This window comes from Mustela putorius, unplaced genomic scaffold (assembly GCF_011764305.1).
Source record: "Mustela putorius furo isolate JIRA1106 unplaced genomic scaffold, ASM1176430v1.1 tig00000081_pilon_pilon_pilon, whole genome shotgun sequence".
Taxonomy (NCBI): domain Eukaryota; kingdom Metazoa; phylum Chordata; class Mammalia; order Carnivora; family Mustelidae; genus Mustela; species Mustela putorius.
Genome location: NW_025421272.1, coordinates 640,166 through 664,722, shown reverse-complemented (window position 1 = coordinate 664,722; position 24,557 = coordinate 640,166). Strand labels below are relative to the sequence as shown.

Genomic DNA, 24,557 nt, shown 5'->3' with positions numbered 1-24,557 from the left:
CACAGCCCTGAGAATAAATGCGTGACAACTACACAAACAGCCTGGAAACACCTCTCACATACAATACTGAGCAGAAGAAGCTGGACACAAAGAAAACATATTGTGTGAGTCTACTTAGACAAAGTACAGTAACAGGCAAAACTAAGCGCTGGGGCAAGGAGTCAAGGCAGCAGCTCCACTTGCGGAGCGAAGACTGGAGGAGACACAGTGGGGAGGCTTCTGGAGGGGGAGGTGGGGCACTGGTCCTATTTTATTTCTTTAGCAGGAGCAACGGCTTGTCACTGTGTTCATTTGGGGAACATTCTCTGAGCTTACACTTAGTTGCCACTTGTCTGTGTGTATCAAACTTCATTAAAACTACCTCTTTTTTTTTTTTGCTTAAGATATGCAGAGCTGGGGTTCTGTTGTTCTTGACTAAGAACCTGTTAGCACAGGTGGATGGCGGCCACAGAAGGGACGTCAGAGGGCAGACAGGACAGTGAAGAAGGTCGTACAAGAGACACAGGCAGGAGAAACAGTACATTTCGGATCTTCTACCTCTCAGGCCACAGGGATGCAGTTAGGACCCTTCCAGGTCTAAGTAACAAAGTTCAGCTGATTCATTTGGCTGAGGGCTGCCTTAGGAGTGTCCCACATGGATGAGCCACTTGAGATGTGGTGGGAAAGGCAGGAATGTTACCTCCCTGTTCCAGATGCAGAGGCCAAGAGGCTTGGCTCTGTAGGCAGCTCACAGCAGGTCCCAAAGGGGACCAGGCCACTAGAACCAGGCCCACCCACCCACCTGCAGCCCTGCCTCCTACCCCCAGGGTTGCATGGGCCAAAGATGGTTAAATAGTGCCATCCAAAAAATGCTCCATACAGCGGCTGTCAGAAATGGCCAAACAGAAACATCTCCTGGGCAGATGAGACTGTCACCGTGAGACCTGACACCATTTCGCTTTGCTTCTGGCCTCTTTTCCATTTAAAGCTTCCCTTGAGAAATGTTAAATAAATGCTGCTACACATTCTATGGGAAGGACATTTCTAATGTGATTTTTTAAATAAAAGCGGAGACTTGGGAGCCATTCTCCAGTTACTTAAATTCACGTCACTCCGAGTTTATGCAAATGGAGGATGACACACAGTAATTGACAAAGGCCATACAACTTACACCCAGACAGTGCTTCACTCTCCATGGGAGACTGTCACAAACATGATTCCTTTAGTCCTCCCAAGGACCAAGTGGGCAAAGCAGACATTGATTTGTTCACAAATATTCAATATATTGCAAACGGCAGGCACCTGCAGGAGGGAATCAGCCTCATTTTGCAGCCAAGAAAGTGGAGGAGGCCAGGAAAAGGTAAATCATGCACCGCTGTCCATAAGACTGGTAAACAATAAAGCCAGGCTGGAGCTGGGTTTCTCTGCCACCAGCACAGGGCTCTTTCCCTAGGGAATCCTGGTGTCTCCCTCCAGAAAATACTTCATCTGGTCATTGCTTCTATTTGGCGCTTGTAAGTGAGAACGAAAGTTCTGCGAGACACAGAACTGGCCTCTTTCTCTCTCTCTCTTTTGCTAAAACTCCATTCTGAATCTGTCAATATGCTGCATGAAACCCCTTCGACCACTCTTCATTTTCTGCAGGAAAAAGTCCTTGCTCCTGGATAAGACTTTCCAGCTCTTCCTGAATAGAAATTTCCTATTTCTCCTGCCTGTGTCTCTTGTACGACTTTCTTCATTATCCTCTCTGCGCTCTGATATTCCTTCTGTGACTGCTGTCCACCTGTGCTGGCAGGTTATTAGTCAAGAACAACAGAAACCCAGCTCCTGATACTTTAACCAAAAAAGGAGGAATTTACTGGAAAAATCTTCAGGAGCTCATAGGATTCGTGGAAAGGCAGGAAGACAGAGCTCACAGAGCGGGGAGAGAACAGGAAGGCTGGGCGGCCAGATCCATCGCCCAAAGTCATGTTCTGGAGAGGACATTGCTGCCTGGGCACAGGGTGGTGATGCTCCTTGGCTCTGCTAGTCATTGCTGCCTCCACTGCCATGAAAGAATCCCCCAATCCCTGCTCTTTTAAATGTCAAGTTTGAATGAATTTTATACATAAGATGGTACAACATTTTTCAAGGGCTGAAAGGAAAGAATAGTCAACCCAGAATCCAGTGCAAATATCCCCTAGGAATGATAGAAACATTAAGGACATTCTGAAATGAAGGAAAACAAAGAGAATTTGTCACCAGAAGACCTACTCTAAAAGAATGGCGAAAGAAAGGTTCTCTAAAAAGAAAGGAAATGATAAAAAGAAAGAATCTTAGAACATCAGGAAGGAGAAAGAACATGATAAATGAAAATATGGGTTAAGACAATGGATGTTTCTTCACTTGGGTTTTCTGAATTATGTTTGATGGTTGAAGTGAAAATTTAGATACGGTTCTACATGTATACAGAGGGAAACTTAAGACTATATCATACTAGGGCGCCTGGGTGGCTCAGTGGGTTAAGCCGCTGCCTTTGGCTCAGGTCATGATCTCAGGGTCCTGGGATCGAGTCCTGCATCGGGCTCTCTGCTCAGCAGGGAGCCTGCTTCCTCCTCTCTCTCTCTCTGCCTGCCTCTCTGCCTACTTGTGATCTCTCTCTGTCAAATAAATAAATAAATAATCTTTGGGACGCCTGGGTGGCTCAGTTGGTTAAGCAGCTGCCTTCGGCTCAGGTCATGATCCCAGCGTCCTGGGATCGAGTCCCACATCGGGCTCCTTGCTCCACGGGGAGCCTGCTTCTCCCTCTGACTCTGCCTTCCACTCTGTCTGCCTGTGCTCGCTTTCGCTCACGCTCTATCTCTGACAAATAAATAAATAAAATCTTTTAAAAAAAAAATAAATAAATAAATAATCTTTAAAAAAAAAAAAAAGACTATATCATACTATAAATGGGGGCAGGTAGAGGAACTTCCAGGGAAGTAAAGGTTCTATACTTCATTGAAACTGGTTAAATGACACCAGCAGATATGATAAGTCGTGTATACATAATGTAATATATGGAGAGATCACTAAAAAAGTTAACCAAAGAGATACACTCAAAAACACTGTATAATTAAATACAGTTCCCATATGACCCAGCAATTCCACTCCCAGATATATAGCCAAGAGAAATGAAAATATATGTCCACACAAAAACTTGTATACAAACTTTTACAACAGCATTACACATAACAGGTAGAAATAGCCCAGATATCCATCAGTAGATGAATGAATAATTACAACAAAAATTGGTGTATTATATAGTGGAATCATATTCATACAATGGAATATTATTTAGCCATAAAAAGGAACAAAGTACTGGTCTATGCTACAACTTGGATGAACCTTGAACACTATGCTAAGTGAAAGAAGCCAGTCACAAAATTCCACACATTATATGATTTCATCCATGTGAAAGTCCATGATAGGGAAATATATAGAGGCAGAGGGTATATGAGTGGTCACTTAGGGCTGGGGGAAGATTTGGGGGTAAGGATGGCAGAGTAGTGATAGCTAAAGGGTATGGGATTTCTTTTGGAGGTCATGCAAATATTCTAAAATTGACTGTGATGGTTACACATACCCGCGAATACATTAAAAAAAGCTGTATTAAGTGGATGACTTCCACAGTATATGAATCATATCACAAAATTTAGAAGAAGAATAACAACTGTAATACACTGAAAGGCATCAAGTCAAGAAGTGCATAATGATACCAAAAATTAAGTCATTACTAACCTTGGAGAGATGCTAGAAGTTCAACTCATTTGTCTGGTAACTGGTGAATAAAAGAAAGCATGGAATATTTTTCCTACCATTTCCATATTAGGAAAACTATTGGGTAAGCAAATGGTTAGATGAGGAGAAGTTTCTCTTTATAGAATTATTTCTACTAACAACTACAAAAGGAATGATAGAATATCATCATTTTGCAACCTGTACTGAACCAATGGGTCTAGGAAATTGTCTACAATGGCTGCTGGTGTGTGTATGTGTGTGAGAGAGAGAGAGAGAGAACCAGACAACATGTGTGCCCTTTCAATATACCTGTGAATCATTCTGCCAGTATAATTGACTCTTACTCTGAATCCCTAGCCATCAGTTTACAGGAAATTAAAGAGACAGAAGAGTTATCATAAGCAACATTAGGGAGATGCAATCAGCAAAATCCTGCCTGGGGCAAACTAGAGAACAAATGACCTAGTTTCCTTTTTTTTTTTTAAGATTTTATTTATTTATTTGTCAGAGAGAGAGAGAGAGAGCACAAGCAGGGGGTGTGGCAGGCAGAGGGAGAAGCAGGCTCCCTGCTGAGCAAGGAGCCCAATGCAGAACTCAATCCCAGGACCCTGGGATCATGACTGAGCCAAAGGAAGATGCTTAACCCACTGAGCCACCCAGGTGCCCCTGACCTAGTTTCTTCAGTCAATTAATTACAAAGGGAAAAAAAGAGAGAAGGAGAACCTATAAATCAAAAGAGACTGTGGGGCTCCTTCCCCTTTCCCAGGCTGTTCTCAGCCATGGGGATTCAGACAGCACAACCAGCAACATCAGGAGAGCTGAGCCCTGAGGCAGAGAGGTTTGGCTGGTATCACCGGCAAGATTAGCAACACTAAGGTCAAGAAAATTCACTGAGTTGGGACGCATGGGTCCTGGGATCAAGTCCCACAAAGGACTCAGTTGGGAGCCTACTTCTCCCTCTGCCTGTCAATTCCCTGCTGTGCACTCGCTCTTACTCTCTTCCTCTCTCTCTTTTCCACAGATAAATAAATACAATCATTAAAGAAAATTCAGCAAGTATGACTGGGTGTGGAGGAACAGACAGGATTTGGTCAGCATGGCTAAGAGAGTAGTTTCATACAGGAAATTGAGCAAATATGTAAATTTATTGAGGATAGGGGGAGACAGAGCTCTTATTGTCAGAGTCTGAAGTTGGAAATATGGAAGGGGAAGGTGAGAAGGAACTGTCTCTATCCACAGAGAGAGCCCAGAAGCAATGATGTCCCAATGGCAATGAGCACACCCAGCATCCAGAATTTGGCTTCTAAATTTTCTAATAAAAGGGACTGGGGTTAATCTGAGAAGTGCACATTTGACTACAAGATAAACCAGGAACATGATGTTGTTTATAAAGTAAGGAAATGTTCAGAGTGATGGGTAACATCAAAGGGACACAGGAGGCAGTTTAAAAAGATTCCTCCTGGGGCACCTTTGTGGCTCAGTTGGTTAAGTGGCTGCCTTCAGCTCAGGTCATGATCCCAGGGTTCTGGGATCAAGCCCTGCATTGGGCTCCGTGCTCAGCGGAGAGCCTGCTTCTCCCTCTCCTTCTGCCTGCTGCTCTGCCTCCTTGTGCTCTCTCTCTCTCCATCAAATTAATTAATTAATTAATTAAATCTTAGAAAAAAAAAAAAGATTCCTCCTACCCAAAGCTGGGAAAATTTGAGTATCAATATAAATGAGAGTTACTTATAATAACCCACTAGATGAGACAAAAATCCATGATGTCATACTGATATGAATAGATGAACAGATAAGTAAATAAAAAGCTGCTCCTTATAGTACAATGCATTCTAATAAATGTGCATTGTACGTTTATAGTGTTATAAGAAAAGAATAGTGTTATAAGAAAATAGTGTTATAAGAAAAATAGTGTTATAAGAAAAAATACTGTTACAAGAAAAACCACCAACTGGCAGACATCAAAATAATAACTTATTTGATTCAGCCAAGAAAAACAAATGTACTAAAAACCAGTGGGATTTGTTCAAGAACTGTGTTTTGCCTAGCCTCAAAGTGTCTCCACATAAAACTACATTCTAATTTAATTCTAATTAATTATGCATTAATTCATGATTATATTAATTATATTCTAGTTGTATCCTAATTAATTATTCTAGGTAACTAAAGTATAATTAGATTCTAATCAATTACTGATTCTGATTAATTGCTTACAATTCCAATAAATTGTTGATTCTGACTAATTAATTACTTATTAATTAGTTGGTTCTGATAAATTACTTATTAATTGATAATTATAAGTTAACTTTATAGTGGAGAAATCCGGCAAACACCATCTTAATGAAATGATGAAAGTTACATCACTAGTAGCAGGACAAATCAATGTCACGTGCCTCCTGATATGATGCACTATGAGGGACACAGCAGTGCAACATGTGCCACAAGCACGGGTCCTGAATCTAGACATAAGGGAACACTAGGTAATCCCAAACTGAGGCACATTCAACAAAGTAACTGGTACGTATTTATCAAAAATGTCCAGGTCATGAAAAACAAGAAGAAATGGAAGGACTGCTCCAGACTGAAACTCAAGTGACAAGATAACCAAATGTAATCAGTGACCCTGGATTGGCTCTTGTACCTCTAAAGGACCTCACTGAGACAACTGGCAAAGTCTGGATGGGATCTATGGATTAGATGACAGCATCGTATCAATGTTTACACTGTAGATATAGGAGAATGCCCTTGTTTTAAGGAACACACACTGAAGTATTAAGTGGTAATAGGCATCATGTCTGAAACTTTCAAAATCTTAAGAAATAGTATGGATAAATATAACATAGAGAATGATAAAGTAAATAGAGCATAGTAACAATTGGCTGATATGCGAGATGGGTACATAGGAGCTATCTGCACTATTCTTGAAATTTTCCTCTAAGTTTGAAATTATTTCAATATAAAACGTTTATCTAAAAAATCTGGGGAGGGGACTCCTGGGTGGCTCAGTGGGTTAAGCGTCTGCCTTTAGCTTAGGTCATGATCCCAGGGTCCTGGGATTGAGTACTGCACTGGGGTCCTTGCTCAGTGGGAAGCCTGCTTCTCCCTCTACTTGTGCTCTCTCTTTCTCCTCTCTCTCACTCTCTCTCTCTGAGACAAATGATTAAAATCTTTTTTGTAATTATTTTTTATTTTTTATAAACATATAATGTATTTTTATCCCCAGGGGTACAGGTCTGTGAATCGCCAGGTTTACACACTTCACAGCACTCACCCTAGTGCATACCCTCCCCAATGTCCATAACCCCACCCCCCTTCTCCTAACCCCACTCCCCCCAGCAACCCTCAGTTTGTTTTGTGAGATTAAGAGTCACTTATGGTTTGTCTCCCTCCCAATCCCACCTTGTTTCATTCATTCTTCTCCTACCCCCTTAACCCCCCATGTTGCATCTCCACTTCCTCATATCAGGGAGATCATATGATAGTTGTCTTTCTCCGATTTACTTAACAAATGAATAAAATCTTTTAAAAAACTGGGGAGGGGCGCCTGGGTGGCTCAGTGGGTTAGGCCTCTGCCTTCAGCTCAGGTCATGATCTCAGGGTCCTAGGATCCAACCCCCGCTTTGGGTTCTCTGCTCAATGGGGAGCCTGCTTCCCCCCTTCTCTCTGCCTGCCTCTGCCTACTTGTGATCTCTCTCTCAAATAAATAAGTAAACAAAATATTATTAAAAAAAAAAAAACCTGGGGAGAAATATCAATGATTGCAATAAATGTACCTTATTTGGATCCTGATTTCTAGAAACTGTAAAAGCAATTTTAAATCAATGGGGAAATTTTAATATTGACTGGACATTTGATAATATTAAAGAATCAGTGTTAAACTTTTAGGCATGTTAATGCCATTTTGATCCTTTTTTTAAAAAACCTTCATCTCTACATACTGAAATATTTATAAACATTAATTATTATTACAATTATTTTTAAACTTAATTATTAAAATTAGGTTAAAGATGTCTGGGGCTTGCTTCAAATTAAGCGAGGGTGAGGAGACCATAGACTGACCCAAAGGTAAAACTTGTACACACTGAGTGAGGGAAACATGGGGTTCATTATATCAATATCTCTATTTTCATATGTTTAAATTTTCCCATAATAAAAAAATAAAATCCATTTGAAATCCATTGCATTTTAAGTTCTCTCCTGTGTGTAACGATGACCAACAGCAGTGCTGAACTGATTTTTTTTTAAGATTTTATTTATTATCCATTTGAGACAGAGAGAGAGAGAGCACACAAGCCAGGGGGAGGGGCAGAGGGAGAGGGAGAAGAAGCAGGCTCCCCACTGAGCAGGGAACCCAACACGGGACTCGATCCCAGGACTCTGAGGATCATGACCTGAGCCAAAAGTAGACTCTCAACTGACTAAGCCACTCAGGCACCCCATGAATTACGTTGCCTTTTTATTTTTTTTTTAAGATTTTATTTATTTATTTTAAAGTAAATGCTACACCCAACGTGGAGCTTGAACTCTCGACCCTCAGGTCAGGAGTCACATGCTCTACCTACTAAGCCTGCCAGGCGCCCCTGTGCTGAACTGCTTTGATGTTGAAGGGAACCTCTTGAATCTCACTGAGCGAGGCACAGGAATGAGGCTGTGCACTGAGTGTCTCAGGAGGAGATAAAAGATGACAGGTCCGCAGGGCACAGGACTGGATCTATTTCAAGACCGAGTCATGGGCACAGACCAATTCAAGGTAGTTGAACAGATTTGTTTGTTTGTTTGTTTGTTTTAAGTCATCACACAGTCTCTGCAGCTGCAGCCACAATCTACAGAATGTTCCTAGCAACCTAGATTCTTCCTTTTACAAGTGACCTGTTAGCTTAAAATTTCAGCAGCACTAAAACAAACCCCCCAAAAATATTACACTAAGCAAAGGAAGTTCTAAAAAAGAAAACCAGTTAGCAAGCCAAGCAAAAGACTGAAACACTACAAATTAGAAGTCAATTAAGGAAACACTTGGATGGAATTTTAACACACCGAAGCCAATTACAAATTTAAATGCACAGATTACAATGCAAGCTCACAGATCTATCTGATGGGAAGACAAGTCATTTGTTCAGGAATTCTACTTCCTTTTGTGGCCTCTGGTCATATGCACATTGATATTAATATTAGATGCAATATTCTTTGCTAGAAGTGACTCCCACCTAGTTTCAAATGAAAGAGGAATGGCAGTTGAACTCCCACCAAAACATGACAGCAGCGTGCAAAGCTGAAGGCCTCACACCACAGGCGGTCACAGACTTCCCCAGCAGAGACTGTGTTTAAAACCACTGTTGCCCCGGCTTGTCACATTTGCTGTTTTGTTCAGTCAATGTGACAGGCCAGGCACTAGGTTCAAACCAGTGAAGACAACAGATGAGATCCAGGCTTCTGCCATGGGGTGATAGCTCTCCTGGACCCCCACAGAATCCAACAAGAGTATAAGACCTTCTGTCTCTCTTCCACCATTTGGACTGAACAAGGGAAGTGTCCTGTCAGCATGGAGGGGGTCTCCCTATGAAAAGGTTCCTGAACTCCAGAAGGATAGACCACAGCTTGGCTATACCCAAAAGAGGCCTCAAACAGGTCTTCCTTACCCTCTGTCAAATCCAGCCCTGCTTTCCTTAACTGTACATGTTAAGCAGGAGTGAGAGGTTAAACGGAAGCTTTTCACTAATTAAACACTTAGACTAGCAAATCCTTACATTCAAAACATCCCTCTCAGTTATGAAAGGGTTTACCAGGTACTCCTCATGGTTTGTTTCAATAGCCAAGTAGGGCTGTTTACAGATGACAAAATTGGGGGCCACAGAGGTTTGGAGACTTTCTCCCATATTGACAGGGCTGATTATACAACTAACAAGATAATGTGGAAATGACAGTCAAAAATTTGAAAAGGTGAAAAAAAAAGGGCAAAACAAAACAAACAAACAAAAACAACCAACTAACCATTGTGGTTTCTGCTTGCTCTGCCTTGGACCACCCTATCTGCCATGTTGTGAGGACTTTCAAGCAGCCCTTTGGAGAGGCCCATGGAGAGAGGCACTGAGGCCAGCACAACCTTGCCAGGCACATAAGCGAGCCATGTTCAGAGTGGAGCCTCTAGCCCTTGTCCAGCCTTCAGGGAACCGCAGCCCTCATGAGAAATCCCAAGGCAGAATCACTCCCAACTAACCATGCATTCATGCGTTCTGGCCCCACCAAAACCATCAGATAATATTTATTATTGTTTTAAGCCACTACATTTTAGGATGATTTGTTATGCAAGAAGAGAAAATACATAGGGACGCCAAGCCAGCTTCTCTGAGGATGGAGAGTATGGCTGTGAGGAAGGGATAAGTCCAACAGTGTGGGACAGAGAAACACCACAATGAAGACAGAGATTGCCTGGAAACCCATCTCAGCTCAAAAGAGGAAGAACTTTCTAACAGAGTTATCTAAGGAATACCAGCTTGTCTTGGAAGATAAAGGTCTGCTCTCTGTCACCAGAGAGGTTTGCTCAAAGGCTAATGCTAATAGGACAAAGATGCCATAAGGAGAAGGCAATGAACTTCAAGTCAATGGTTGGACCAGATGACTTTTAAGTTCCTTTCCTACCAGAGAATCTTCCATACCATGTAACTTACCCAGGGACCTGGAAAATCGTCCTCCCCAGCTTCCCAGGCTCCAATGACCTGCTTGGGCAGTATGTGTTTGGCTAACAGTTACTGAAAATTGATTTATTCCAGGAGGAAACACATGAAACAGCACATGAGCTACTGATCCTACCCTCAAACCAGCTGCACACGTACACGGACATACTGACACCAAGTACAAACTAGGGCTGACAGGGGAAAGGAGGCAAGAGGCCTGCAGCCCAAAGCCATTAATGTCTAGAAGTCCACAAAGACAGTGAGTGCTGTGAGACACCCAGGTAAATGCAAGTGAGAGAGAACACACCCTGGGAATCTGCTAGGGGGTTAAGAGTACCCTCATCTCCAGAAGGCAATGACTCAGTAAACTGGCAAGCAAAATAAATGAAAACTTAGGACAACTGCAAGACTCGGAAGAAGGAAATCAATTCTATGCCTGCAACTGGAAAAATAATTTCATTTTCTCAAAATGGAAAATCCAAGGAAGGTGTCTTTCTTGTCACAGCATGTAAACAACACAGCACTGTAAACAATGCAGCCGCTTAGTCCACTTGCAAGTCTCCCCAAACCAGGAATAAGAACACACCACTCGCCCATCTGTGGTTCCTCAAAAGCATCACCCAGTCAGCCACCAGCCTCCCTGCTGCCTGGACTCTGATCTCCAAGCCAACAGACATTTCTGTGTCATGTCCACTGCCAGGCAGAGATCATCTTTAATAGCTCATCTCACTCCCAACTTCTTCCAATTGCTCCCTCGTCAAATTCTCAAGGAAGTTAGGGCTAAAAGGAATCCCACAGATCACCCAGTCCAGAGTGTGATAACTGGAAGGAAGGGTAGAGGCTGGGATAGACTGAATTATTTTTTCCCAATTCCTAATGTGCTCCCTGAATTACAATTACATGTCCACACCCTTCGTCATGGGACTTTGGAGGGTCACCCACTATAGTGGGGAGTGGGTACCCTCTGACCCCACTGATAGGACATGGGGCCGTGTGCCTTGATTCAGCTGATGGAATATGGACCAGAGTGAAGGCATGCAAGCTTGAGCCAGGCGCTCCCTTTCCCACTCACCCTCCTATTCTTCTACCATCATGGCGAGAAGACAGACTCTGCTAACCCACTTGTTTAAGGCAGAGGCGTGTCCCGGGGCCACTGCTGGAGGCAGATCTGCTCCAGCCATCTGTAGACATGCAAACACGAATAAATCACCCTTGCTTTAAACCTCTGAGTTTTGGATGATTTATTTGGGGGCTGCCTGATCTAGGAGCACAAGTGAGCTGAGGACCCAGTTCTAACTCTCATCTACCCCCTCCCCTATTAAGATGTACACAGAGCCCACTGTCAATGGGGTGTGACACTAGAGAAAGAAACCAGAAGATGATTCCAGAAAGGCAGAGATGAGGCTGGTCCTGAGGGTAAGCACGGTTGTATGTGTTTGGGATGAATGGACAATGAAAAGGAGTGTCTCGTGCCCAAATGCAAGGTACATGTCAGCAGTCTTTGTCAGCAACCTAACTGTCTGCTTTTGATTTCCCCCTGCCTTCTCTTAGGCTTTTGCTGTCATTCTTTTTGCAAGCGGATGGCTTACTAGCCAGTTACAGAAGCCTGGAGATGTGGGGAGGGAACTTAGTTAGAGGTCTGTCTCCTTGGATTAACTTCCCACAGTCCCAGATGACGGAGCTGCAGGTAGACCCAGAAAATGGTAGAGTGCCCTAGCCAGTCAGTATAGATGCTGTTCAAATGGGTTTGATTTTCAAGCCTGCATGTATGGTACCAGAATGCCAAGACCAGTCAGCGGGGAAAGGACAGTCTCTTCAACAAATGGTCCTGGGAAAACTGAATGCCTACAAGCAAAAGGAGGAAACTGGAGCCTTAACTGACTCCAGGTTTGGGTTAAGACAAGTATAAAAAGAGCCTGGAACATGTTTTCAAGCTAGACCCAGGAAACACCATTGGGGTCCTACCCAAAAGACTCCAGAGCCAACTGAAGAGGCCCCGATGCTGGCAAAGACAAGGTAGGATAATATGAACGTCATGAAGGGCAATAGAACAGGGGCTGAAACACAGCAAACATGTTTGCATCCATGAGATGATAGTGTTTGAAGATTTTTTTTTCTTAAAGATTTTTTATTTATTTGACAAAGAGAGCGATCACAAGTAGGCAGAGGGACAGGCAGAGAGAGTGGAGGAAGCAGGCTCCCTGCTGAACAGAAAGTCTAGGGGTGCCTGGGTGGCTCAGTGGGTTAAGCTGCTGCCTTCGGCTCAGGTCATGATCTCGGAGTCCTGGGATCGAGTCCCACATCGGGCTCTCTGCTCAGCAGGGAGCCTGCTTCCTCCTCTCTGCCTGCCTCTCTGCCTACTTGTGATCTCTCTCTGTCAAATAAATAAATAAAATCTTTAAAAAAAAAAAAAGAAAGTCTGATGCAGGGCTCCATCCCAGGACCCTGAGATCATGACTTGAGCCAAAGACAGAGGCTTAACCCACTGAGCCACCCAGGCACCCCCCCCCTTTTTTTATAAGATTTTTTTTTAATTATTTATTTGACAGAGAGAGAGATCACAAGTAGGCAGAGAGGCAGGTAGAGAGAGAAGGGGATATGAGATGATAGTGGGTTTTGTTTTGTTTTGTTTTTAAAGATTTTATTTATTTATTTATTTGACAGAAAGAGATCACAAGTAGGCAGAGAAAAAGAGAGGGAAGCAGGCTCCCTGCTGAGCAGAAAGCCCTATTCCAGACTCGATCCCAGGACCCTGAGATCATGACCTGAGCCAAAGGCAGCAGCTTAACCCACTGAGCCACTCAGGCACCTGAGATGATACTGTTTTAGAAAAAACAAATGAAATGGATTGGTAACCATTGGAAGATAAGAACCAATTTGTGATTTTGAGAGCTTGTGATTAAAAGGAAAGAATCAAAAATGTATTCTGCCTTTCCTGTGTGAACTGTAGCCTGTGAGTAACCAGAGTAGTAGATGAGGGGAGGTTTCTCTTCCTAGAAGTATTCCTGCTAATAAATAAGGAAGAAATCATAGAATTACACTAATCGAAGACTGGTTATCACCAGTAGCTAACATCACAAACCAAGAAGCCACCAGATATTATGAGCTCCTGATGGAAGAACACATCATCACTTGATCGAGTTTCTAGATCCATCTGTCAAATTAAAGAACTGCGGAGGACATGTTAACCTACACGAAGAGAATGCAATCAGCAAAACCCAGACTGTGTGAAATTCTGTGGGTAGACCGTACTTGGGTCCTGATACAAATGAATCAAAAAAACACTTTATGACATTTGAGACAACTGAAACTGCGAACACCGAATATTTGATGATAATAAGGAATTATTATTAATTTTAGTGTCACAATGGTATTGTGGATATGTTCTTAAAAATCCTTATCCTCTGGGTGGCTCAGTGGGTTAAAGCCACTGCCTTCGGTTCAGGTCATGATCCAGGGATCCTGGGATCAAGCCCCATGTCGGGCTTTCTACTCGGCGGGGAGCCTGCTTTCCCCTCCCTCTCTCTGCCTGCCTCTCTGTCTACTTGTGATCTCTGTCTGTCAAATAAATAAATAAAATCTTTTTAAAAAAATCCTTATCCTCTAGAGATACATACTGAAACATTTACAGGTGAAATGTGATATGTGGGATTCACTTGAAATGGTGGGGGACTGAGATGAAAGAAGATTGGCCAGAAAGTTAATAATTGCTGAAACTGGGTAATGGGTGTACAGGGGTTTGTTATACTACTGTCTACTCTCATATATGTTTAAAATTCTTCATACCGAAGCATTTTAAATACAAATGAACACAATGAGCTGTCAGTACTGTCACATATCCTTGGCTCCTGCTGAGCCTCAGAGAAGGAGCTAAAAATCTGAGCAATGTGTATCTTCTGTGTTCACTCGATTCTCCTGGCAATTCAGTTACTCCCCGTGTTCTACTGCAATAGTCCCAGGCTGTATGCTGGGTTTTTATAAATGGGAAAAGATTAAAATGACAAAGTGTCTTCTATTAAAAAAAAAAAAAAAAAGGACTTCACTGGAATTTGAGAATCTACTAAGTAGAAGGCACTATGTCCAGCAACCAAAGGGAAGCTACAACAGGAAGGCACAGCCCCAGGCTCTAGAGGGGAGAAGCCAGGTGTTAATCTAAAGGAGGGAGACAAACCAACATCGTTCTCATAGGGTTACACAGCCAAATGACATAATATACAAAAGGAGCATCAAAGGAAGGTCGGCTCTGCCAGCTCAGCTCATCGCAGGGGAATGCAGGCAGGTTCACCCTGAGATGACTTGGAATTAAGACTGTCAGCTAGGATGTCAGTAGTAACGAAGGGGAGATCTCCTGGCTGATAGGATGGCTGGTGCAGACATCTGAAGGGGAGTCTGAAGGGCATGTGGTGTGCAGATGGAGGAAAAAGGCAAGTCTGGCAGAAGATGGGTCAAGGCCAAGGGACCAAGAGAGAGGAAGAGAGGGAAGGGGCACTCAGCTGGGCAGGACGGTGAGGGGTGAGCCCAGGAAGAACACACGCTGTATTTTGGGAAGACGGGACCTATTGCAGCTTCAAAGGACAGCACGATCTGGCGCTGTCCTATGCGGCAAGCTCAGCAGTGCCATATGCCCTCTTCTTGGTTAGGCAATGGCCCAGCAATGCAGATCAAATGGTGTGAGTCAAGATTGTTAAATTGGCCTTCAGTGCACGGCGCTGCGACCAAGCGTGTGATGAGGTGTCAAGACAAGTGGAACTCAGTGATCAGGACTCTTAAAAACAGAAACAGACGCGGGAAAGAGTCCCGTGTAAAAGAAAACACACATCAACAAATCAACAGTTTGCTTCATGGATCTGGTTATGAAAGGAGCCTCTTAAAGCCACATCTCTGTGGGGCGACACTTGGAATGTGTGATTCACCACCCATTAAAGCTGCCTATTTCGATTCTGTTCAGGGTGTTTCTTACCATCTCCTGCTCCCTGTATGGCAGTTTACAGGGGAGTATATTTCTCTCTACCTAGGATAAGCAGACATTGATCTGGGTTTAAGGAACCCCGCACCCTTTGCACAGACCTGTCTTTCTTTGCTCATGCGATTTGCCAGCTATACCCTGGAAGATGACAGGAGGCATGGGAGCTGCTTGCTTGAACACCCAGCTCCCTGGGAGCTCCCCCATGGCACTGGGTCCAAACCTGCTGGCTTTTTACCAAATGGCCGGGATGGGTATGGATTTCCCTCCTTCCCTTCCTCCTCCATGCAGTGGTTTCATGATGGTATGCACGTCTGTCTCCCACACTGCCTTATAGATTGTTGCCCTCGATAAATAATACAACCAGAGCTGGTATATGCTTACTGTCACAAATATTCCAGACTGCTTATCAGGCCCCAGTCTTGGATTAACAGACCCTCCCCAAAGGAGACACCAGGATCAGTAGCAGCTGAAGAACTCACACCACACATTCCATCAATGGCACAGAAGTATTTGCAAAGGAGGAAGAACATGTGGCAAGTGGCCCCTAGTCATATGCAAAATCAAGTCACCAAAGGTGTCTCCCAGGGAAGGTCTAATGACAAAAGCATCTATGAAACAATAAAGGGACAAGCAGTGTGGCCAGAGACTCCATAGAGAAGTCCCTCAGGCACACAGAGCAGTGGGCCACACCCATACTCTGCAAGACTGGTGTGTTCTGACGGGTGGTAAGAAGCCACTCTGCCACTCAACGCCAAGTGTGAGCCCTCACACTCCCTGAACCAGAGTGAGTGTTGGCCCCTACCTAGGCCCTGGTGTTATTGAAGTCTGCAAGGAGGAAGAGGTCAGAGCTATGCAGAAAAGAATGAACACAGCTGGCCTGAGACCACTTATCCTTTGAGAGGTTTACCCTGGGCTGGCATCTGAGAGTCTGGATTTGGGGAGGGCCCCCCCAACTCACTGACTGCCACCCGTGGCTCACTGTGCCTAAACTACTTGCACAAACTCACGGTCTATGCGGAATACCTGCTTTCATTCTGGCAGTCTGGACGGTAGGTGTGAGCCAGGCAGACGGCGCCCACGTGGTCAGCCCCCTCTACCCCCCGCAGCGAAAACCATGGCCACTGAGTCTCTGATGAGCTTCTCTGGCTACCAACCTTTCCCGCATGTTGTCGCAACTCATTGCTGGAGGAACCAAGCGTGACCTGTGTGACTCCAAGGGGTGAGGACCCTCAGAGGCTTGCCCATGGTTTCCCCAGACTTCAGCCCCATGTCCTTCCCCCTTTTGCTGATGGGGCTTTGCCCCCTTTCACTGTAATAAAGCACCGCTATGAACACAAATAGATGAGAGTCCTAGGAGTCCTTCTGGCTCCTTAGGGAACCTGGAGGGTTCATCTTGGAGATCCCAACACAGGGCCCCACCCAGAGGCTCCGCCCCATGAGGTGGGTGGAGTCTGTGAGCTATCCCCTGGGGCTATCCATGAAGACCCTCTTCTCCCTCCATATATCAGAACCACGCTCCTGGCCTGCGCTCCTCCCTGAAACCGTGAACTAGACATCGCTCTGACACCTCAGAGAACCCCACAGATGTGAGGGCCTGTTATTCGATTGGATTTAGGGTGGAGGCGTCACCTCTGACTCATGGCCTGCTTCCCACAGGGTCTTGCACACGGAGGGTATGCAAAGCAAACCTTCCGGTGCGTAGGAAACTAGTTGAAGGCGCTATAAGGTTGAGACAAGCCCTTTTAATAGCTTTACCTTCGCTCCCTGTTCCTCCAACCACTGCCACACTTTACAAAAATGACAAGTCATCCTAGGTATACACAGATCATGTACCTAGACACTTGCAACCCTATGGAAATAGAACTAGGACAACAGAAAGAGGCTACTGCTTCACTGAAGAGTCTCTTTCAACACAGTCGAATCTGTCAACATAATATATCCACATAATCTGCATTTCATAACTGTATCTGGCAGTCCGGGCTTCAGCCGGCAATCTCCCACTTATCCTCCCAATCTCATTCCAGCAAACAACTTTTTGAAACTGAAAACAAATTAATAAAAACCCAAGTTTGGCACTAACATCCTTGGCTTTCTGAAATCTCATAAAATTGCAGGCAATTCTCATTCATTCACTCATGCTCCCATTCAAATTAGCCAAACCACTGAGAACATATCCATGGCAAAGCACCTGCGAGGCTCCATGGGGGAAGACAAAGAAGACGCCAAACTTGGCCATGGTGTTCCTTTGGCACAAAAGCTGTCTGCAGAAATGCCTACACAGTGCGTGTGTGTGTGTGTGTGTGTGTGTGTCCCAGAGAAAGAAGATATGGCCCTTGATCAGTCATGGGCCAATGTGGGTATTTCAAACAGGAGAAAACCCATGCAGGGATGTATGAACATAAGGGGTGTAACTGTTGAAAATGAAGATTAGAGAAGACAAGGCAAGTCCGGGGCCCTACTGGGTGGGTTGTTAGCACCACAGTGGCGGGGCGCTGTCCAGGGCAGAGGCTGGAAGCTGGGCCATTAGTGCAGCAGGAGGCAGACCTGACCCACAATTTGGCCCTAGGAACGGAGCAGAGGGACTAAAGGAGAAAGACAGGCAGGGCCCGCGATTCCATCTGATGTTGGAATAGAGGAGGAGGAGGCAGCAAGCATGACTCAGAGGTTTTCAGCTATTCATAGAAAGAGAAAAGTTAGCAGGAGGAGCAGGCTTGGTGGGGAAAATTACAATTCATGTCACTAGACTTTGCTAAGAACATTGGTGTGTACAGTGCTCTTTCAAAATATGCTGCCAGTCCACTCATGACCTCCTGGCTAAATGTTAAGAAAATTCACTTCAAGCAAATGTGGACGTGTTATCAGCCTGTGCATTCCTTTTCAGCTTCCCAGTGGTCTTACAGTATGAAATACTGGGTGATATTTTAAAGGAAAGCTGAATCCAAGATGATAAGGCCACCATCTTCTAGGGCAGAGACGCCAGTGGCTTAACCTGCAGACTTGCCCTCTCGGGGCCACTTCGCGGCTGCAGAGTCCTTCCCATTCCCGTCCTTCAAGGATTCCCTAGAGTGACGCTGAGAACACTACTATTTCCTGGCACCCCGTCTCCATGAAAGTTTGCCTTTCAGAGATGGTCTCACCGGAAGAAGGAATACGTGATCCCTCCTAGAGTCAAAGATGTCTTGGTCTTCTCTTACCTGACCTTCTCTTACCTTACCTGACCTACAGTGGGCCCAGCTCAGCAAACACTCAACAGTCTTCCCCAGCCGAAGACTCAACATTTATTCTTACTTGACCGCAGCCTTCTTTCTTACAGACCCAGGCTAATTTCTTTGAGGTCTTCCTTGCTAACTGGCCTAGCCATGCCTACCGTGCAGATCAGTCAAAACAACAAATAAATCAAAACAAATGCTTCTGTTTGAAATCGTTTCCTAGGAAACAAATGTCATTTACGGTGCCACCAAAGAGGCAACTGGCATAAACAAACCAGAATTTTGCTTAACCCAATCAATTTCATCATTAATATGGAGAAAGTTCGTGCATGGAACACTCTTGCCCTAAGGACTTGCTGAAGTGATACCTTGGAAAATTCCACAGCACTTGTGAATTCTTCCCTAACTTCATGTAATCACATGTTCTCTATGAGAGGAGAACTGGGGATAAAATTTGTTAAATGGGAACTAATAACCCAAAGACCATATTCTCTTTGTGTCCAAACAGATATATGATTAATCATGCCTTAATCGTGCCAGCGATAGAATAAGAACCTCATCTTCTGTTATTGAGATTCCTGGCACATTGCTGGAAAGAAATAAAAACCTGCCAACAATTGCGGATACTTCCGGGAAATTGTTTCTATATGTGACAGTATTTACAAAGAGGGTCTTTTAATCCTGATTATAGGACTGTAACCAAGCCCAGCTGTTGGCACGAGGTACTTCCTCCCTTAGAATAAGCTTAAGTGATCAAATGAGTTTCTCAAGCAAAATCCAGGGCAGAAGTACCTGAGAAAGCCACACTTCACAGAGAAATTCTAATCCAAACCTCCACTGATTTTCCACTAAGGTACAAATAATGGGGATGGAAACTCAGGTCGAGACTGTGAGATACCATAGTATACCCACTTGATTGATAAAATCAATGCAGACAATACCGAGTGTTACAAAGGATATGAGTCTACAAAACCTCCTAACTTCCAGTGGGAGTATAAACATTGGAACGACTGCTTTGGAAAACAGTTTGGCGTTATGTAAGGTGAGCCTTCACGTTCCTACAACCCAGCAATTTCACCCAAGAGAAACTCCTGGACATGTACAAGAACTGTCATGGTCAGGGGTCCCTGGGTGGCTTGGGTCATGATCCCGGGGTCCTGGGGTCAAGCCCTGCATCAGGCCCCCTGCTCAGTAGGGAGCTTGCTTCTCCCTCTCCCTCCACCTGCTCCTCCCCTGCTTATGCTCTCTCTCTCTCCTTCTCTGTCAAATAAATAAATAAAATCTTAAAAAAAGAGAGAGAGAGAACTGTCATGGTCAGCCATCAAGAGGAGAACTAAATAGAGAAATAAGAAGTGGCACACTCATGTCCTGGATTGTTAAAAAGCTGTCAGAATAAGTCCCCCCAAATCACATATTGTGCAATACCCTATTTTATAAAGTAAAAATGGCTGAAATGAAAAGTATGAGGCTTTTAGAACTGCATATAGATGAGATAAAACTGAACTAAAAGGAAAGAAAGAGGACGGTGTTGCAAATTTGGGGTGGTGGTTACCCCAGAGTGGGACAGGCTGGAGCACAAGAAATAGGGGTCCACATTTTCTCTGAAGATATTTCTCTGAACACCAGGTTTCACGTAGTTAGAAGAAAAAAAAAAGAGAGAGTAATAAAACAAAATTAGAGTGGTCTTTCCAAAAGGGAAGCTTGCAAGGGAAATGGCTCTGATTCCTTCTCCACCAGGCTCATCACCCTCACAGGTTAAACCCGGCTCTCCCTGCCCCTACGGGAGAGAGCTCATGAATAAAAATTCACTCTGTCTTCAGCTCACAAACACTTGAATATTGCCCCTCTTCTAGCCCCACACATTTGGAGAGCCACGCAGGGACGCCTGGGTGACTCAGTTGGTTAAGATCTGCCTTTGGCTCAGGTCATCATCCCGGGGTCCTGGAATCAAGCATCAGGCTCCCTGCTCAGTGGAGATCCTGCTTCTGCCTGCCACTCTCCCTACTTGTGCTCCCTCTCTGTCAAATAAATAAAAAAGAAATCTTAAAAAAAAAAAGAAGAAGAAGAAGAAGAAAGAATGAAAGAAAGAAAGAAAGAAAAAAGAAAAGAACCACTAAGAGCTGGGATTCCAGGCAGGGTAAGAAGAGAACACACACAGCACATACACATACAGCACTGGGCACAGACAGATCCCACATAACCCACACTGCTGCCATCAGGGCTATGAGCCACAGGCCTGGAGGGTGCTCTATCCCCAGCACAGAGGGCAGCCCTGAGGGTTTTCCAGAAGGTGCAACAAGAGTGCAAGGAAGAAGCGGAAGTTTGGGCTCCACCTTGGAAGGGCTTCTTCTGCACTTGGAGACTCACTCATCCCCCGATCATGCCTTAATTGTGCCCGGAGGGGCATTTGGGCGCCCTCCGTGAGGGAGGCCCCTCTGGACGAGCCATGGAAGGTTTGTTCCTTCGACCCTGGTTTCCTTTCCTCTAAAATGGGAATGAGGACATTTTCGTGGAAAGACACATGTAGGACTATGATGGCACAGGGCTGTCCTAATGTAGGGAATCATTCATTTTACCCAGACAGGTCAAGCCACAGTTCTGCCCACCTTGGAGCCTAGAAATGTCCAAAAACAAAGCTACAGAGCTGGACTGTGCAGCATACACACCAGAAACTTGCTCCCACCCCCACCACCCCCCCAAACCAATATCTGTCCCCACAACCTTATCAGCAAGCAGTAAGAATTTTTCTTGTTGCCCAGAGAATCTGCACCTTTGAGATAACCTTGAAATGCCAACTGTCTACACAGTTATTTTAGAGAAAAGAAAATGGGACCTCTTTGCTCTTTCAAATAGAATAAAACAAAACAAAATTGCATGGGGTCAGATTTTACTTCCACTAGAAATGTGGGACCCTTATAAACATTACCTTGACCCTTCTAGGTTAGTATTACCTGGTAAACACAGATAACTCAACAATGCGAACTCAAGCATGAGTGGGCATTAGGACACAGATCTGGGACAGGCACAGAGCCTGGAGTACAACAGGCCCAGGTCAGACTCTCTCTCCATTGCTAGGGTGGCCAGTCCACAGCTGACAGTGACACATTTATAGCAAATTGCTGATTTGCTACCACTGTATGTCTTGGTGAAATGTTTACACACCTAACAGAGAATGGTAAGTGGGATAAAAACACCCTTTGGAAAAGAATCATTTCTTGTTTGGTTGCCGAACTATAAGAACGCTATGTTCTGTGTGATCTGGAGGGAGCAGCTGAGGGGCACCAATATACCACATGAGAAAGGCACAGGAGAAATATTTGTCACTTTTCTCCCCTGCCAGGAATTAATGACAGTGATTCCCGTTTTGGAGTGGGAACCATTGCTTAAATTCAATGGAGCTCCCCAATTATCAAGGGCATCAACAGAATCAACAATCCTCCAGAAGCTATATTCCCAAAATGCTAGGAAGGATCCTACAAACCCTATAGTGAGTGACCTGAAGGGATACGGCTTGACCAAGTGAAGTCATGGAAGTGACCTGGATTGCACCAGACAGCGAGGCAGGGCCCTCCTGTTTGCAACGACAATGGAGCAGTCCTTCTCAGACTGTGGTCTGGAGCAGCAGCATCTGGGAACTTGTGAGAAATGCCAAAGCTTGGATCCTCCTAGACCCCTAGACTGCATCAGAAACTCAGCAGAGAGCAGTACTTGGTGTTTCAATAAGCCTTCCAGGGAATTCTAATGCCGGCTCAGGTTTGAACAAATGGCATAGAGTGATCTGAGATCTCACAGTTGAAACCGACTCTCCCCAGTAAACATTCTAGGCACTAGCCTAAGAAAGGAGAGAAGCCTCTGGTATCTTTCTCCCTTTCATCAGGCAGACAGTGCTAGCTATCTCACCACTGGACTTCAATTTTGAATCCCATGCTGCTTTCTGCCATAAGGAAGGTGGCAGTGGGCTGCTTCTGGTTCTCCACAGAATGCTAGGATGGGCCCCTAAAACATAGGCACTGTATCTGATACAACTGGAATTCTGTGCCCATCCCAAGGCCTGGCCGCCAGGGGCGTCAGGAAAAGTGGAAAATAAACTAAGTGACCAGCTAAGGGGAGGGAGAACAATCAGTCCTTTCCACAGTGGGTCCCCTTAGATCCTGAACCAGAATCAAAGACGTTGGGGAACTGACACCGTTTGGCTGCCTGAGGTTCCACTACCACCAAGACCAGAGGGGCCCTGAGGCCCCAGGTCACTCTCACTCCACCTCTCCACTCACTCCTTAAACCCAAGCTGGTGGGGGAGGTGTGGTGGTCAGGGCCCCCAGCCCTCGGAGGCTGGTCAGAGATATTTTTTCTCCTGCTAGAGTCCATGTTCCCAAACATCCCTCAGCTAGTGGCAGTGTCCTCCATCCCTAGACAACCTCTGTCACCATCAGGGCTGCATCACCACCCTCCAACCTCAGATGCCCCAATGTGGCACCCGCGTACCTGTAGTAAGACAGCAGACCATTGCTGAGCACGAACCAACGGCGCTGGTAGCCTTTCAGGTAGTTGGTCCATTTCAGCAGCCAGCCCTTGAAGCTGTCCAGAGGCAGTAAGACCTTGGGCGCTGTGAAGGTCGTGCCAGTCCCTGACATTGGAACCCCAAGAGACGCCTTGGCCTGTCCGGGTCGCAGCAGGGGCGGGGGCTTTGACACCGCCAGCGACCCCAGCTCGGGTTTGGTCCAGGGCGCACTCCCCACTACTGACCCCAGTGCCGGCAGCTGCTCTGATGAGGCCTTGGGGCAGGTCCCAGCCCCTATACTTGAGCCCAACTCTGGCCGGGGCCCTGACCCCCGCCCCAAACCCAGCAGCAGTTCTGTTCCCTGTCTAGACTCTGGCCTTGGCTCAGACGTCTTCTCAGACACAGGTTCCAATCTTGGCACCGGCTCAGAAAGTGGCTCCGGCACCTCTTCTGACCCCGGCTGCCGCTCGGGCTTCGGCACAGGCTGGGGCGGAGGCTTGGGCTGAGGCTTGGGCTGGGGCTTGGGCTCCGGTCCGGGGCCAGGCGTGGAAACGCTCATGGTCGGCGCCGCCGTGTGGCAGGACAGGCAGGGGACAACCGTGAACAGCGAAGAGAGTCCGCGGGAGCGGCCGCCACAGCCGCTGCCTCGGCACAGAGCGGCCGCTTTCCCCATAGAGCCCGCCGACCGGAGCGCGGCCGAGTCGCGGGGAGGGGGAAGCGGGAGGCGGGGGCCGGGGGCGGGGCCGGGGGCGCCGTCACGAGCGCGCGGCACGGGGCGGGGGCGCGCGCAGGTCCCCTCGCGGCCCCGTGCGCCCCGAGCAGCCAGCGCCGGCCGACTGTTGTCCTCCCCGCGCGCAGAGGGCCGGAGTTGGTCCAGTTGTCCCTCCCTTGCGTCGCCAGTGCTGGGCTCAGGTCTGGCCCTTGGAAGGCGCCCTGGAAACACCTGTGGCGCTAGAGCTTCGCGGGCGGGCGACGCGGAAGGGACGGCGCGCTTTAGGCCACCCTCTCTGCCTGCGCTCCAACCGGTGCCAGGCGCTGGGGGAACAATGATGAATGTGGAGCCCGCCGGCTCCCAGCGCAGCTCTGCCTGCCGGGCTCGGTGCCGGCGCTCCTCCGTCCGGGGTGGGTTCGCTCCCCGAAACCCCGGAGATCGCGGTGTGGGGGAGCAGGTGCCGCGCTCAGAAACCACGAAATGCGCCCGAAGCACGGGGGCCCAGGCGGATGACGCTAAAAGCTGCGGAGGACGCCCACCGCCCCCCATGGGGGTCTGTGGGTCCTTACCCCGAAGAGGAGGTTCAATGGCTGAAGTCACCAACGCCTCCAACCTCCTGAGCAAGCTGGCCTCGAGTTCATGCCCCGGCACTTGGCTGCAAGTCGCGGCATAGTCAGGCTCTCTAAACGAATACAGAAAGAGTTTTTGTAAACTGGGCTTTTTAGGTGTAACAAGGACATCTAAAAGCGGAGTTCTTAACTTGGAC

General features: G+C 46.1%; 1 protein-coding gene across 3 annotated transcripts in view; it reads right to left on the bottom strand.

The window, feature by feature from the left end:
• Positions 1 to 23,811, bottom strand: part of OSBP2 (oxysterol binding protein 2) — a 161,401-nt gene extending 137,590 nt beyond the window's left edge. The window contains exon 1 of one of the 3 annotated variants that reach the window (XM_013063453.2): positions 23,064 to 23,811. In XM_013063453.2, coding sequence (XP_012918907.1) covers positions 23,064 to 23,752 — 689 coding nt within the window. In that variant the 5' untranslated portion in view covers positions 23,753 to 23,811. The remainder of the gene's footprint in view (positions 1 to 23,063) is intronic. The other 2 variants (XM_013063452.2, XM_013063454.2) reach the window with 2 other exon arrangements.
• Positions 23,812 to 24,557: the final 746 nt, after the last annotated feature.